Source organism: Diachasma alloeum, unplaced genomic scaffold (genome assembly GCF_001412515.2).
Source record: "Diachasma alloeum isolate Michigan unplaced genomic scaffold, Dall2.0 Dall_scaffold_00349, whole genome shotgun sequence".
In the NCBI taxonomy this organism is placed as follows: domain Eukaryota; kingdom Metazoa; phylum Arthropoda; class Insecta; order Hymenoptera; family Braconidae; genus Diachasma; species Diachasma alloeum.
Genome location: NW_021680488.1, coordinates 677,614 through 694,574, shown reverse-complemented (window position 1 = coordinate 694,574; position 16,961 = coordinate 677,614). Strand labels below are relative to the sequence as shown.

Sequence of the window (16,961 nt, the reverse complement as noted above, 5' to 3'; positions counted from 1 at the left end):
AAAATGCAACTGCGTGAAACACACAGCTGTATAAAAATACAACTGCGTCAAACACACATGTGTATAAGAATACAACTGCGTGAAACACATGTATATAAAAATACAACTGCGTGAAACACACCGGTGTATAAAAATGCAACTGCGTGATACACACAGGTGTATAAAAATGCAACTGCGTGAAACACACAGGTGTATAAAAATACAACTGCGTGAAACACACAGTAGTATAAAACTTCAACTGCGTGAAACACACAGTAGTATGAAACTTCAACTGCGTGAAACACACAGTAGTATGAAACTTCAACTGCGTGAAATACACAGCAGTATGAAAATTCGGCTGCGTGAAACACACAAACTTCACGCATGCGTGGAGTGAATGGAGTGTACGGGAGTGATTCACGCAATGGTGCGAATAGTCACGGCCATTAAATAGCCATTAAAAATGTTCGGAGTAAAGGGTCAAATAACCCTTAAGAACGTTTGAAATTAAGGGTCAAATAAACTTCAAGGACATCTAGAGTTGAGGGTCAGAGGACACTTAAGGATGTTTGCAGTTGAGGGTCCAATGACCTTTGAGCACGTTTGAAGGTGAGGATCAAATGGTTTTGAGGGTTGAACGACCCTCAAAGACGTTTAGAGTTGAGGGTCCAACGACCTTTGAGAATTTTCGAGGTTGAGGGTCAAAAAAAACCCTCAAGGACACCTTAAGTGAGGGTCAAACGATCCTTAACTACGTTTGGAGTTGAGGGTCAAGCGACTTTTGAGAATGTTCGGAGGTGAGGGTCAAATAATCCTTAAGAGGCAATGAAACTTACCATCGGAGTAGAAACTGAATTTCAAGTTTTTTCGTCATTAGACGACTATTTAGCAAACCCCAAATTCTTACATCATCAATAATCTTGGTATCTATAGTGCAAGAATTTGGGTTTTGCTGAATAGTCATCTGACGAAGAATAAACTTGGAATCTAGTTTCTACTCCGATTGCAATTACCATTGCTTCTTAAGGATGTTTTTGAAGTTGAGCACTCCACCCGCAGGAAGCAAGGGTGGAGCGATTCTTTTCCTTTCCACTAGGTTTTGTCGTTTTCTGTTCGATCCAGGGGATGAATTACCCCCAATTTTCAGACTTTTGAAATTATTCTTATCGCGAAATAAGGAATCAAAGTTGTATTGGAATGGTATCGGGAGTTCAGTGCCCTCGGATTTCATTTGCTGAGTGAGTTGGCAGGGAGACGGAATAAAAAGCAGCTCCGGGGGATGTTTTACTCTACTAACACAACTCGGTGGTGGGGACATCCGCAAAATGTGGCGCATTGCGTCTTACTACTGAAAATTCGATGGTTATTTCGTGTATGAAGAGGAAATTCCCGCAGTGTAGAGGTTGTCAACTTGGCTGAGGCATAATTTCATTATACAAGAGATAATTAATGGGTATTTAATAGAGAATTTTACGTAGGAAAGTGGGAAAAACATAGGATTGTGATTTTTATGGAATTCTAGTTTAATAATTCTTGGATTATCTCCAGAACAAGTGGCGTTGGAAGGAATAGTCACATAACTTTCTTGGAGCTTATGAAATTCTCCACAAAAAAGATCGTATGACATTTTTTTTCTAAATCACTTATCACTGCGCTAATTAGATAATTCACAAAACATGAAAAATTGACGTTTTCATTGTGTTGTTGAATTTAAAATTTCATACATTCGGAGTTTCTTTAATCTGCAATTATTTCCGTGGCCATTTTCATAGACAATTTTATGTGCTACAAAAATAGTTTTTAAATATTTTTTTTATAAATCCTCGCTATATCGAAAAAAAAAATATATTACTATTTTGTAGGAATCAGGACATTTTTATTTATTTATTTGAGTTGAGGATCGAAAGGTTGAGGGTCAAAACGCCCTTGAAAACCTCTAGGGTCAACAGGTCATAAGGGTCATTGGCCCTCAAGTTTTCACGTTTGTGAGACGTGTAGTTTGAAGATTATATGATCCTCAACGAACAATAATAAAATCGCCAGGAAATTTCTTCAGTGTTTTTTAGTTGTGGGTCAAATAGTTTCGAAGGTCAAACTGCCCTTAGGGACGATTGGGGTTGAGGGTTAAATAGTCTTGAGAATCAAACGCTCCTTAAGGATGTTTGAGGTCAAGGGTCAAATGACTTTTATGAATGGTTGAAGTTCAGGGTCAAATAACCCTTAAAAACATTTGGTATTGAGGGTCAAATCTTCTTAATTGTCGAACGGATTGGATCAGTGAGATCAGCAGTTTACCCATTGTCAAGGGTCGTTTCACCCTCAAAAGACCCTGAACTAAAACCAAAAAAATTCTCTAAATTTGATAGCCAGTTTCTCTAGTGTTCCGTTCTGCCCCAGTACACGCTTAAATGAAAGTTCCTCAAATACAGAACCATCTCCAATAAAAAAATTCCGTCGCCTTCTGCCCCTCACCATCATCATCATCACAACATTCAACAATTCCCGAAGCCTGAAAAATCTCCTCCCACACAAAAATCCGATCCCCAGTTCAAACCCACCTAAATTCACCTGAAAAAACCCAAGACCTGAACTCCCGCGACACCGGGAATCCTCGAGTAGTTTACAGAGAAGTGTAGTGAGGCCACTGACCGCCCTCATGCCGGCCTGGAACGGCCTGGCAAGGCTCCTCTCGTTGACTTCTTTTTTCCCCCTCTCTCTTGCCACCATTTCTCCTCATTCCCTTTCTTACACGCCATCTCCCCCCCCCCCCTCATCCACACTATCGCCGTCTACATAAACGCCATAAACTCTATAGATATATCCGTCAAGGCTGCGGATGTCTCGAGTTGTTGGGGTTTCTTGCACGTACGCAGGCCGTAAGGTACAGTATACTCGGAAAAATATCGGAGATGACAAACACGTGTGTGCAGCCATCGTCACCCGTTGCATTCTCGTGCGTTGGGTCTCGAATATAGCCTCACGATGTTTTTTTTTCAAGGTAATTCCCCCTTTGACAAAATGGCTTTTGTTGAGGCGATATTTTTGGTTGAAATTGATTCTGGAAAAGTAGTTTTTTAACTACGAGGTAATAGGGGAGGGTGGGGCAAAGTGGAACGGTGTAGAATTTCATTAAGGATCAAATGGGAGGGACGAACGAAGTGATCAGAAGGATCAAACTTTCTTAAGGGTCAGATGGGAGAGACAGGCGGAGAGATTAAGAGGGTCAAACGGGGAGACGAACCAAGTGATCACTCCACTGGCCTCTCCCATTAAGTCCCTCCTTTAAGAATGTTTGACCCTTTTGATTACTCTGCTCGTCTCTCCTGTTTAACCCTTAAGAAAATTTGAGCCTTCACCTGTCTCTCCTATTTGACCCTCTGGACTGTTTGACCCTGAAGAACATTTGACTCTTTTTCATTTTTTTGAGTAATGAAGATGGAAAAGAAAGTTATCTTAATTTTGCTCTTTATTTGTTTTTTGATACCTTTCCACTTTGACCCACGCTCTTCTAAAAACGTAGAAATTTAATTATCAGGGGAGAGTGGGGCAAAATGAAACGCTATTGAATTTTATTGTTTAAGGGTCAAACGGGAGAGACGAATGAAGTGATCAGAAGAATCAAACTCTCTCAAGGGTCCAATGGGAGAGACAGGCGAAGGGATCAAGAGGGTCAAACGGGAGAGACGAACGAAGTGATCATTCCACTCGTCTCTCCCATCAAATTCTTAAGAAGGTCCAACCCTTCACCTGTCTCTCCTCTTTGACCCTGAAGAACATTTGACTCTTTTTCATTTTTTTGAGTAATGGAGATGGAAAAGAAAGTTATCTTAATTTTGCCCTTCAATTCTTTTTTGATACTGTTCCACTTTAACTCCCGCCCTCCTCACGTAGAATTTTAATCATCAGGGGAGAGTGGGGCAAAGTGGAACGGTATTGGTTTACGGGTCAAACAGTGCTGAGGGTCAAATGGGAGAGATGGACGGAGAGATCAAGAGGGTGAGACGAGCGGGAAAGACGAACGAAGTGATCCCTCCACTCGTCTTTCCCATCAGACCCTTAAGAACTTTTGACCCTTTTAATTACTCTGTTCGTCTCTCCCGTTTAACCCTTATGAGAACATTGGCCCTTCATCATTTTTTGAGTAATGGAGATGGAAAAAAAAAGTTATGCAAATTTTGCTCCAATAGTGATAATTAACACATTTCAATTTCATGAAACTTACAATTTTGCATCGTAAAACAATTATTCACATCTTCCAATTTAGGAGAAAAGTCAAAAGACATTTTTGTAGAGAAGTTTTTCACATACAAAAAATGTTCGACGACGGTGCCTCCTAAATCCACTCGTATTTGAACCGTTTATTCTTTTATGAATAAATAATTCAAATTCTTCAACTTTAGGAAACCTTATTTTTTTAGGTATGAAATCGATTTATTGTAAAATACTGAATATGAACAATTGATTTTTATGATGGAAAATTGATTGTTTATAAATTATTTATAGAAAATGCGCGTGATTTTCAAAAATTGCACTTTTTCAATTATTTAATCAATCTTCCTCCAAAACTAAACTTTCTACTTTTTTTCAGATTTTTTAAATGTTTTCTAACGGTTCAATATCGAGATTTAAATTCAGGCGTGTAAAGTTTAAATACTAAAATCACTGTAAAATGTCCGGAAACTTGGGGTCAAAAGGGGCTCAAATGAAAAGTCTAATGTTCGATTACAAAAGTAGAAAAGTATTTCACTGGAGAAAAAATAACCAAAATGCTTAGATATCCTTTTTACATTTTGGTACAGACCACACTATGAATGCAATAATTCTTCATCATCAAATTTATCAATTAAAGTTGCGTGAGAAAAATTTGGAAAGAATCACGAATATTCAGCGTCATTCAAATGACCTTTTGCACAGAATTATGATTTTTTTAAGCATTCGTGATTTATGAATAAATAATTCAAATTCTTCAACTTTAGGAAACCTTATTTTTTTAGGTATGAAATCGATTTATGGTAAAATACTGAATATGAACAATTGATTTTTATGATGGAAAATTGATTGTTTATAAATTATTTATAGCAAAATGCGCGTGATTTTCAAAAATTGCACTTTTTCAATTATTTAATTAATCTTCCTCCAAAACTAAACTTTCTACTTTTTTTCAGATTTTTTAAATGTTTTCTAACGGTTCAAAATCGAGATTTAAATTCAGGCGTGTAAAGTTTAAATACTAAAATCACTGTAAAATGTCCGGAAACTTGGGGTCAAAACGGGCTCAAATGAAAGTTCTCATATTCGACTACAAAAGTAGAAAAGCATTTCACTGGAGAAAAAATAGTCAAAATACTTGGATATCGTTAAGAAACTTCCCTCCCATAAAAACCCTCCATAAACCAGCATTGATAGTCCTAAAAAATCCTAAACTATCTCATAATGTCCTCCCCCTTTGTTTAACTATCTATTCTCGCTTTTAATGACTCCAGAAGCGACGAAAAAAGTGAAACGTTTATGCTGAGGAATAACGAGCGCCGACTTCCGGCAAAATAAATAAACAGCTTCACTGTTTGGGCACACGATAAATGGACCACGGATAAATTGAGCTGATGAATTGAACCCCTGTCAAGGGGAATCAATTGACAATTGACAATGAGCAAATTGTTGGCGATTGGAAGGGAGAGGAGCAATAGCCCCTGGAATAGACGCAGAACTCGTCTCGTCGACATTCCCTTCTCATATCTACCATAAGAGTTTCACTCGAAGACAAGTGGTGGTTTTTATCTCAGTATGCTCACTTGCTCGTCTAAACCGCGCTTGAACTTCCTCTCATGGCGTGAGTGAGGTAACTCGATTCCTCCGCAACGCTTTCGTTATTCTCTTGATATTTTACTTTTTCAGGTTCTACCACTTTTTTAGGGGAGACAAAGAAATTGTGCAAGATTCTAGTGGTAAAAATATTTCAGGCCTTCACCGAGGAGACAGCCGGGAATTCCTGGAAGTTGTATTTTCTTGTTTTCAATTTTTTTTATTTGTCTCGAGAATTAATGAGTTTAGAAGAAAATGGAACAAGACATTTTTTGTTCAATCCAATTTTCTACTAAAATGTCTTGTGATAAATTTTTTTAAAGGCCTTCGTTCAAGAGATAAATGCGCTGATTTGTGAAGTAATTTTGAATTCATCCAGAAAAACGTGAAAATTTGAACGTTTTAGTTTTTTTAATGCAGCTCGGAAATGAGTGGCTTTAGATGAAAATGTGCCAACATCTTTTTTGTAGAGAATTAAATTTTCTACAAAAATGCCTTGTGACAAATTTCTCGATAGGTCTTCGTTCAAGAGATAAATGCGATGATTTGTGAAGTAATTTTGAATTCATCCAGAAAAACGTGAAAATTTGAACGTTTTAGTTTTTTTAATGCAGCTCGGAAATGAGTGGCGTTAGATGAAAATGCGGCAACATCTCTTTTGTAGAGAATTAAATTTTCTACGAAAATGCCTTGTGACAAATTTCTCGATAGGTCTTCGTTCAAGAGATAAATGCGATAATTTGTGAAGTAATTTTGAATTCATCCAGAAAAACGTGAAAATTTGAACGTTTTAGTTTTTGTAGTTTAGCTCGGAAATGAATGGCTTTAGGTGAAAATGTGGCATCATCTTTTTTGTAGAGCATTAAATTTCCTACAAAAACATCTGGTAATAAAGTTCCGCAAACCTCGTCGTTTAGGAGACATTTACGACGTAATTTGTAAAGTTATTCTCTAGATGTGCTGTCATTATTCTTTAGATACATTACGCAGTAAAGCCTGTAGGTAGTAGGTCTGTTTATAAATGTGATAAAATATTTGTTGCAGTAAATTAAATTCCCTACAAAAATCTGTTATGATAAATTCATCTAAACCTCGCCATTCAGGAGATATTCCCTAAATAATTCATAAGTCAATAAGTCATTTGTACTGGCTCGAAAAAGGCGTGAAATTCTCTCCAAAAGAATGTTCCCTGACATTTCTCCTCAAAATCATTTGTCAACACAATAATTTAACGTTCAACAAGACATGAGAAATCGGTTTTCGCCCGTCAGTTCCTCCGTTCCACTGATTTTATTTGAAAAAACTTGAAATATAGAGCATCAAACGAATTGATGAAATATCCTTCATTCGTACTTTATATTCATTCGATGAAAATTGTTACCGAGGAATCGTAAAAGTAAGGGATTTGCGTGTTTTCCCCACGCCCCTGTAGTCCTTTGTTCCCCCTTTAATCACACGTAGTTTGCCTGTCCTTCCATTCGTTTCCAGTCGTTATTTCTCCTTCATTCCTGGAGTACACGCCGGATATACCACTCCTCCCTCTCTCCTTGCCCCTGGGACCGCATAGGCGGCCTCATTTATACGCCATTCACCTGCATCCTATGTGGGGTCTTCTTTCCCACCGATTTTTGCATTTTTATCATTAATTTTTTTCCAACTCTAATGCTCCAAATCATTCGTAATGACGTGAAAGCTTCCCCTCACGTGTTTTTTCAGTCTCAGGTTTTCCTCTTTTGGGATGAATTCCGAAGTCCATGAACTTTTAGGCTTGAGTTTTGATGATAGAATTCTGGAGGAATAACGAGCTTTCACATGTTCTAATTGTTCAATTATCTCGATAACGAACAGTTTTAGGAGTAAATGTTCTGAATACTTTTTGTAGAGAATTTCATGGGCTTCATAAAAGGTTTTCTAACATTTTTTTATACAAACACTCGTTTTCAAGATAATTGCGGTCCTAACGAAATTGAATTTACATTTTCTTATAGGACCCCTAGTTTACCAGTAATTTTTTTCCAACTCTAATGCTCCAAATCATTCGTAATGACGTCAAACCTTCCTCTCACGTGTTTTTTCAGTCTCAGGTTTTCCTCTTTTGGGATGAATTCCGAAGCCCATGAACTTTTAGGCTTGAGTTTTGATGATAATTAGAATTCTGGAGGAATAACGAATTTTCACATGTTCTAATTGTTCAATTATCTCGATAACGAACAGTTTTAGGAGTAAATGTTCTGAATACTTTTTGTAGAGAATTTCACGGGCTTCATAAAAGGTTTTCTGACATTTTTTGATACAAACACTCGTTTTCGAGATAATTGCGTTCCTAACGAAATCGAATTTTGTTAAAAAGCCAGTTCTGCATTAGAGTTAATTTTTCATATCTTCAAATTGTTAAATTATCTCGATAATTAGGTGGGGGGGAGGGGGGAAGTGAAAATGTCATTAGATTTTTTGTAGGGCACAAAATTCATCAGAAAAAGTTCCATCGGCATTTTCTCCTAGGATCGCCAGTTTACCATTAAACTAGGATTCTACTTGACCATTAATTTTTTCCAACTCTAATGCTCCGAATCATTCATAATGACGTTGACAGTTCCACTCACGTGTTTTTCAGTGTGAGTTTTTTCCTCTTTTAGATACAGTCAAGAAGTCCATGAACTTTTAGGTCTTCTGGGAGAAAATAGACAATTTAATCCGTAACGGAAGGGCGAAGTAGAACTAAACGAGTCGATTTTTCATGACTCATTTAACAATAATCATCTCGATAATTAATTGTTTTAGAGAAAAATACCCGGGAGCTTTTTTGTAGAGAATTTCATAAGCTAAAAAAAAAGGTTTGTGACATTTTCTCTCAAAGCTAGTCGTTTAGAGGATAATTTTATGGTTTTCCTATTCTATCCACATTGAGACAGTCTCACCCGTCAGTCAACTGGATTTTCCTCGTCCCTCCCAGATCTACCCCCCTCGGAGCAAAAATCGCCCCATGAGCCATTAATTAATGATAAAACGCAAAAACAGTATTTTTTCACGTCAATCCCATCAACAATTTCCCAGAAAAATGCAAAAAACGTGAATTTTGGCGAAAAGGGTGTAATCCTTAAGGGGAGACTACACGGTGAGAATTTTGTTAGAAAAATTCTAGTTCGAGTACTATGAGTTTTAAATTTCATTTTTTCAAAAATCGTTTTCTCGGAAAAATTTTCAGAAACTAAAGTTAATATTGCGCCTAAAAAATACTCTTGGTATATCCCATTCCCAAATACAGGCAACAGATCCCAATGACCCCAAAAGCTCTGCAGACCCCGAGCCAACCCCAGGTATCCCTCACTTTCCCCTGAACCTACAATAAATCCTCACTTTCCCACTTTCCGCAACTGCCCCATCAGGAAAACCCCTCAAAAAATAATCGCTGTCACCTCGAACCGAATCCCAATGGACTAAAAATTCACGTCTTTTTCATTTTTCTGGCAAATTATTGATCGGATTGACGTGAAATAATATACCGTTTTTGCGTTTCATTATTCTTGACTGACTCACGAAGTTTTATGATAGTGCAATCATTTTCCTGCATTTTTTCTAAAGTTTTGTGAGTTTCCGAAAAGTTTTAGAAAAAACGCAGGAAAATGATTGCACGATCATGAAATTTCGTGAGTCATTAAGTAATGATAAAACGCAAAAACGTTATATTTTTTCACGTCAATCCGATCAACAATTAGCTAGAAAAATTCTAAAAACGTGAATTTTGGGGAAAAGGGTGTGATACATCCTTAAGGGAAAACAGAACCCCTTTATCTGTATGAACTTTTAAAATTGTGTTGTCTCCTTCAATTATCAATTTTTATGTATGAAACTACTTTATCGACTTGATCATTGCATTGTTGAGTCGATGAAGTAGTTTCATAAATATAAAATAATAATTGCAGGAGAAAACAAAATTTTAAAAATTCATATAGACACAGGGGTTTCGTTTCACCTTAAGGGGAGACGGAACCCCTTTGTCTACATCAAATCTTAGAATTGTGTTTTCTCCTGCAATATCTTTCTCCTTAATTTCTATCTATGAAATTACTTTACCGACTCGATTATCGCATTGTTGAGTCAATGAAGTAGTTTAATGAATAAAAAATAATAATTGCAGGAGAAAACACAATTCTAAAGATTCATATAAACGCAGGGGTTTCGTTTCCCCTTAACCCTGTGACGACGCGTTGATGAAGTGCCACTTGTCATTAACTGTCGAAGCTGCCGCCCACGGAGTCCCGGGGTCAACGATTTAACTCACTTGACGCAATTGCCCCGAGAGATGATCCCAATAAATTTCAATTAAACCTCACATAACACTTCTCATCAGCTTGTCCTACTCCACTCACCAAATCCGGGATGAAAAACCTGGGGGGATGGGGCGCAAGCAGATGTCAGGGGGCTTAAAAGGTCTTTGGAACTGGGGTGGATTTGATTCACTCGAGGGAGCCAATTATTTCGATTTCATTGCGGGAGTTTATTGGCGGGGCGTGGTGAGCACGCGGTGATGCTGGAGACTTCAATGCCCGGTGGGGCATATCGCTCATCTCAATTCAAAACCGATGGTTCGGTTGGCAAGCGCATGAAGCTGGAAACCAGCGAAAGATTCTTGAAATTTTCATGAATCTTTAGAAATATGAAATCTCGTAATTGCGTGTTTATCATGATAATGAGGGGATTCAGGAGAGAATGTGACGGGAACTTTTTTGTAGAGAATTTCCTCAGCTACAAAAAAGCTCTGAAGAGACTTACTCCTAAATCCACTCGTTTTCGAGCTAACTTGATAATGAACAAACTCTAATTTCATGGAAATTTCAATTCTGCAAAAACATCAATTTTTATCATCTTTGAATTGCCCATTTATCACGGTAATGAGTCGATTTAGGAGAAAATGGCACATGAAATTTTTTGTAGAGAATTCTGTCAGCTACAAAAAAGCTTCTATACAATTCTCCCTACAGCCACTCGTTCTCAAGATAAATTAACAACTTCGAAACATAAAAAATCAATTCCTCCAAAAATTCCCACTTCAATACAATTTAAATCCCTGAACAACTGAATTCTCAACAAAAAAAGTATCAAGGCACATCAACTCCAATCAAACCTCCCAAAGTAAATCATCATCACTCACCTGTGGCAGTCCCCGCACTCGCCAGTGAATGTACCGTAACAAAAATTCCCTCGTGTGCGAGAGAATTTCATAATCAAGACACTCAACTTCATGAAAATTTCAATTCTGCAGTCGCATGTAGTTTCCACATCTTCTAATTGCTGAATTATCACGATTATGAGTGGATTTAGGAGAAAACATCACAAGATTTTTTTTGTAGAGAATTTCTTCAGCTACAGAAAGCTCTGAAGACATTTCCTCCTACATCCACTCGTTTTCGAGAAAATGACGTGATTAACAAACTTTAATTTTATGAAAATTCAGTTCTGCAGTGAGTCTACTTCTCACATTTTCTAACTATCAACTTATTTCAATAATGAGTAGATTTAGGAGGAAATGTCACAAGAAATTTTTTGTAGAGAATTTCCTCAGCTACAAAAAAGCTCCTATAACATTTCCCCCTAAACCACTCGTTCTCAAGATAAATCAACAATTCCAAAATGTGAAAAATCAACTGCCCCAAAAATTCCCACTTGAATACAATTTAAATCCCTCAACAACTGAATTCTCACCAAAAAAACCTCATGACACATCAACTCCAATCAAATCCCCCAAAATAAATCATCATCACTCACCTGTGGCGGTCCCCGCACTCGCCAGTAGATGTACCGTAACGAAAATCCCCAGTAGCGTCGTGAATCTCATCCTAAATCCCATTTTCCCACTGATTCGATGACCCCTCACTCACAATCCCCCTTTAAATATTAATATAAATTACAAACAATCTCAGCCCGACGCACAATTCACACGACAGACCAATAGGAACTGTTCCACCGGTACCTTCCCATTGTCTCAAACTCAATTGTTCTCACAAAAATAGGAGAAAAACCACTTCGTTGTTTCTCACGTCCACATAAATTAAATCGAGTCATCTATTCCGTCTTCGTTTCATCTTTTATTTCTCTCATCACCTGGTCACAATGATTAATCCCCACGAGTCACAGATTTTTCATTAAAATTAACGAGTAATCACTGCAAAAATCGAAATTAATCGCACATTTTTCCTCATTAAATCACTTGTTCTCTATTTTTTTCGGTTTTTCTCGGCGATTATAATCCTTCGTCACTTTTTTTTGTCTTGCGGGGTAGAATGGGTTTACGTTCACCTTTAGGACAAACCTGGCAACCCTGCGGAGACCCAGCCTAGCATCAGGTTGGAAACGTAAACGATTTTCGATCGCGAGCCACCGGATTATTTGTTTTGTTTGACAACAGCTGTAAAATTTCTTCCAGCGATTGTCGAACGGATTAATTAGGGGTTCAATTATTTTTGAGGGATTGGTGGGGCACTGGGGGGAGGAACTGCGAGAGAATCTGTTGGTTTTTCACTTTTATCGGGGAACACACGACAGGCGGCAGGAGACACAATCAAACAGTCGAGACTCGCTTGCGCTTCACTGTGGAATGCACCTCGAATTCACGGTACGTCGGCATTCTGAGTGGGGGGGGGGGGAGTAGTGAGGGGCCAATCGCAGGGCAGGCGCGACCGTATTTCCCCCGAGGATAGGGGCTGGGATTCTAGGGGGCTGGTGACATCTAGCGGGGGTAGGAGGAGCTAGGGCACAGGGAGACAGGGTTGGGCATCTGTCGATAACCGCAATTTTTTACATGACATAATTGTAAAAATCCCGTAATTTACGAAATAAATGTAAACAATGTAAAAAACCAGCCGACGTTACCTTTTATCGTAAACCGTGAAGGTTCGCGAAGATTACACCTCGCGAAGGTGATTAAAGTCATGCTTTATCACAGATTTTTCAGGGGATGCGGTAGCGTCTCTCGCCAAGTACGCGCTCATAACAGAATGGGGCGCACGCGAGAACCGACCGCACTCCTATACAGCTAAAATAGCTCACCTAAAATTCAATAATTAATTAGTGTAGATAATGCTTTCAGGACACTAATTTTGTTTTCTGCACGTAATTTAACCTTTTCTCCAATTTAGAGAAAAAAAATTGTTTACGCAAATTTGGATTTTTTAAAAATAGTCGCCCCCAAAGTTTGTCCATCTCACATGATCTCACGAAAGTTTTGTGGATGTAAAAACTACTTCTATCGAGATTTTTTTAAATAACAATTTGCACAAAACATTTCGGAACGTCTCAAGGGACCATTCATCATCGAGATAAATTGTTAACAGACTTCGTTCGTTATTCCCTAGGATTCCACATGAATTTCTTCTCTCAAATATTTTGGAATGTTAATTACTTTGAATTTATTATGCGAAAGAGTCATTGCAGCCTCCTCTGAACGAATAAAATTCATAAAGTGGGATGGAAGAGGGAGGAAATAGACAACAAACGAGATTAAGACAGGTCTTTTTTTATTTTCTATAAATTAAAAATTTAGAAGAAGAATCCAAGGATCTTGCCTCCCAAGTGTTTCCTCCTGGCCTCCTCGTGGTCCATGATACCACCACTGGTAGTCAAAACAACATATCTGTAAGCACAAATTCCCAATGTTAGGACGTTCATCATTTTATTTAATTTTATTCAAAATTGAATTGACAAGGTGAAACATAAATTAAGGATATTCAAGTGCACAAGAAAGTTTTAATTAATGACATTTTCTTCTAAATCCATTTGTATTGGGGATAATTTAATGATTGATAAACTATAATTCCATGGAATTGTTTAATTATTTGGATAATTAGTAAACCTAGGAAAAAATGTCATAAGATCATTTTTGATGAGAATTTTTTCAATTACAAGAAAAATTTAACGACATTTTCTCCTAACTTCACTCGCATGCGAGATAATTTCATAGTTAAGAACCTCTGATTTCATAAAAATTACAATTTTGCAGTCAAGTCCATTTTCCACTTCTTCTAATTTACGAATGATCTCTATAATGAGTGGATTAATAAAGAAAATTTGAGAACAAATTTCTCCCTAAAATGATTCATCACCAGAATAATGCCAACTTTAGAAAAATTGTCGCATTCCACTCATTTCACAACTCTTCATGATTATAGATAATGAATAACGGTAAATTACCCAAATTGACGGGATGGAAGAAGATTGTTGGTCCACTTCTCAATGTCTGTGATGGGTACGTCGAACCTCGGTGAGATAACACCGCACTTGTTCAATCTCCCCGAGAGGTTGACGACGACCTTTCCACTTCTGTGATCATCGACAATCTCAAACTCTCCAATGTAGCCTTTAATAAAAAACGAAAGACCATCAACATCTCCATAAATACCTTTCCCACATTTCCTCAAAGCTAAATGTAATATCGGTAGGTATTAACTGATAGGAGTTTATTGAATTAGAATGAAGATTTAAAACATGAATAGAACAAATTGAGTGATGCGAATAAATTAGTTAATTAGTTAATCCGCTTGAGTAGTGATTTCGTATTCTCGTATTCTGTCCTTTCAGGACAGGTCTGAAGAGGAAAAAAAAATTCATGCAGGTAAATGACCTTACGCTCGTCTAGCCAAGGAGAACACATCATTAGTCCAATATTTCTTTCGAAATGAGTGTGAAGATGAGATGCTTTAAATTAGACATAAGAGGGTAAAACCTTCAGGATTAGAATTCACTTATATTAATCATGACAACTACTATTTGTAAATAAATAATCGTCCATAAATTTGAAAAGTCTCCTGTGCCTACGCTCGCTCACTTGTCCCATGTACATTTGACACATGTCCCTATCCTCGTCTCCTGATTTGAGTGATATGAATAGATTACATCCAACTAACAACATTGTGAGTATCGTATTTTGCGATAAAACAACATTAAAAAATATCTCGAGTCACAAAATTATATTTCAATTGGAGTGTCCAACCTTTCAAATGATTTTTTCATCCGTTTGGTCCGTTACCAGTAGACAGTTGGTTGCAAACCGAGCATAGAATTAATGCCATTTTCATTGTACCTATTCTTTCAATTGCCGATATATCAGTGAAATATTAAGATATCATAATTTATGAATTTTTACTGAATTTTTAATTTTTCGAAACCTCAGGCAAGGGATTTTTAATCCCATTTTACTATTAGGACGGAGATATCAACATTAAAAAATTGTAAGTTTCTTAATTTACGGCTTAAGGGGAAACGGAACCCTTGTGTGTATATGAATTTTTAGAATTGTGTTTTCTCCTACAATTATTAATTTTTATCTATGAAACTACTTTATCGACTCGATCATTGTATTGTTGAGTCAATGAAGTAGTTTCATAAATAAAAAATAATAATTGCAGGAGAAAACACATTTCTCAAAGTTCATATGGACAAAGGGGTTCCGTNCGATCATTGTATTGTTGGGTTAATGAAGTAGTTTCATAAATAAAAAATAATAATTGCAGGAGAAAACACATTTCTCAAAGTTCATATGGACAAAGGGGTTCCGTTTCCCCTTAAGAATTCACTCTGTCGTGGCACAAGTTGATGTGAATGGGATTTTTCTCTCTTATTTTTCAATAAATAACTGTCCATTGGTGTAGATAACTTTCCTGGTCAACTAAAATAACACCTCCAATCGTATTTTACACTTAATAGATTCTTGGGACTATCAAAATGATTCAAATCTGTTAGCTCGCGAAAACTGGACGAACATAGGAACAGAGACGACCATAGGTACATTTACCTTAAAAGATGGAATGCAATTGGAAATATTAGGGATTCGTTACACCAGGCGAGGGTGGAGCAAAACGGACATTTTTGATAATTTTTTAATGCTCATAAGACAAATATTAAATGAACTTCTCACAAAGGGAAATAATTCTACTTTCATCAAGTTAAATTTCATTGAAAATTCAGTGAGTCGTCAAGATTAATAAAAAAATGAAATGTACATATTTCTCGTACTATTCTCTCATTAATTACCATGCTTCATCATGACTGTGAGGAACTTGACGATGACTTTGGAGCAGGGACGGAGGAGCACCTGCCTCTTGCCCCTCTTCTCAGCATTGTTGATGCTTTTGAGAGCATCACTAAGAACGTTCATTCGCACCATGACTGAAATGATCAATTAAATCACAATAAAAAAACAAATTAACAATTAATCATTAACAATAACAACCATAACCCCAACGATTTTGACAGCAACAAACGACAGACTATGATAAATATCGAATAAATGCTCCTCGATAATTCCAATTAATTAGCTGATTGATGGACACTTCTATACGTAAAGAACAATTAATCCACTATTAATAAAATTTTGTTTATTTCTCTCTGTGGCTTGACCACTGAATCGAATGCATGATCGCAGGACTGGTGACATAACCTCCTAGCCCTTCACTTCACGTAAATTATCGATAAAGTACTGATGAAGCACCAAAAATATTGTTATAATAATGAAGATCGAATCCTGAGGATCAATAATCACTTGATAATCACCACCGATTGTTTATAAAACTCCTGATTACCTTGGATTTGCGACTTCGTTTATCGCAACGACGGACACGCTATTAGGTTATCCGAAGGAAAAGAGGGATCCTCTATTGTGGCGCTAGTGATGTCGTACTTCCTGAAGTTGAAAAAATTGATATTATTTTTTGTATTGGTTGAAATTCTCTTTGAATGTTTATTTATAAATTGAAGAACAAAAAATATATTTTTTATGAAATTATTTCATTTTATACAGCAATATTAATTGAACTGTTAAAATTATTTTTTTGTTTCATGATTATTGTTACTATTTTGTTTAATGGAATGATTCAATTTTGTTAAATGTTAGGTCAGTTTGAAGGTTGATGAGATCTTTGAAATTACATAAAGATATAATCGTTGATTTTTATACTGTAGATCTTGAGTTATCGATCATCGAAGATGAAGTTGATTTGTGAATTATGACTATTTGACCCTTAAATTCTAGATTTTTGTTAGAAAATTCACTAGTTGTACAGCAATAAATTGTAATTTTGATCCTTATCGCTGGTCGACAGGGTTGGAAAAGTAAAATCCCACCGGTATTTTCCCTAATTTTCTATATGTAAAAAAACGAGTAATTTGCCAAGGAGATTTTAGACCTT

At 36.8% G+C, this 16,961-nt stretch overlaps 2 protein-coding genes across 2 annotated transcripts in view; both read right to left on the bottom strand.

The window, feature by feature from the left end:
• LOC107040906 (protein sidekick) overlaps positions 1-11,858 on the bottom strand; it is a 36,012-nt gene extending 24,154 nt beyond the window's left edge. Inside the window, exon 1 of the mRNA XM_015261178.2 lies at positions 11,548-11,858. Within this exon, the coding sequence (XP_015116664.1) occupies positions 11,548-11,629 (82 nt within the window). The 5' untranslated portion in view covers positions 11,630-11,858. The remainder of the gene's footprint in view (positions 1-11,547) is intronic.
• Positions 11,859-13,278: 1,420 nt separating this feature from the next.
• Positions 13,279-16,456, bottom strand: LOC107040942 (40S ribosomal protein S15Aa). The gene is made up of 4 exons (XM_015261265.1): positions 16,356-16,456; positions 15,808-15,942; positions 13,969-14,134; positions 13,279-13,411 (listed from the first exon to the last, which is right to left on the bottom strand). The coding sequence occupies exons 2-4, from the start codon at positions 15,938-15,940 to the stop codon at positions 13,318-13,320; spliced, it is 393 nt and encodes a 130-aa protein (XP_015116751.1). The 5' UTR covers positions 15,941-15,942; positions 16,356-16,456; the 3' UTR covers positions 13,279-13,317.
• Between the last annotated feature and the right edge of the window lie 505 nt (positions 16,457-16,961).

Excerpts from the sequence above, each read along its gene's own strand:
- LOC107040942 (XM_015261265.1), bottom strand. The coding sequence starts at position 15,940 with ATGGTGCGAATGAACGTTCTTAGTGATGCTCTCAAAAGCATCAACAAT. Across the intron at positions 14,135-15,807 it reads CACAGTCATGATGAAGCATG|GCTACATTGGAGAGTTTGAG; the intron begins GTAATTAATGAG and ends TTTTTATTAAAG. Across the intron at positions 13,412-13,968 it reads CTTCCATCCCGTCAATTTGG|ATATGTTGTTTTGACTACCA; the intron begins GTAATTTACCGT and ends TTGTGCTTACAG.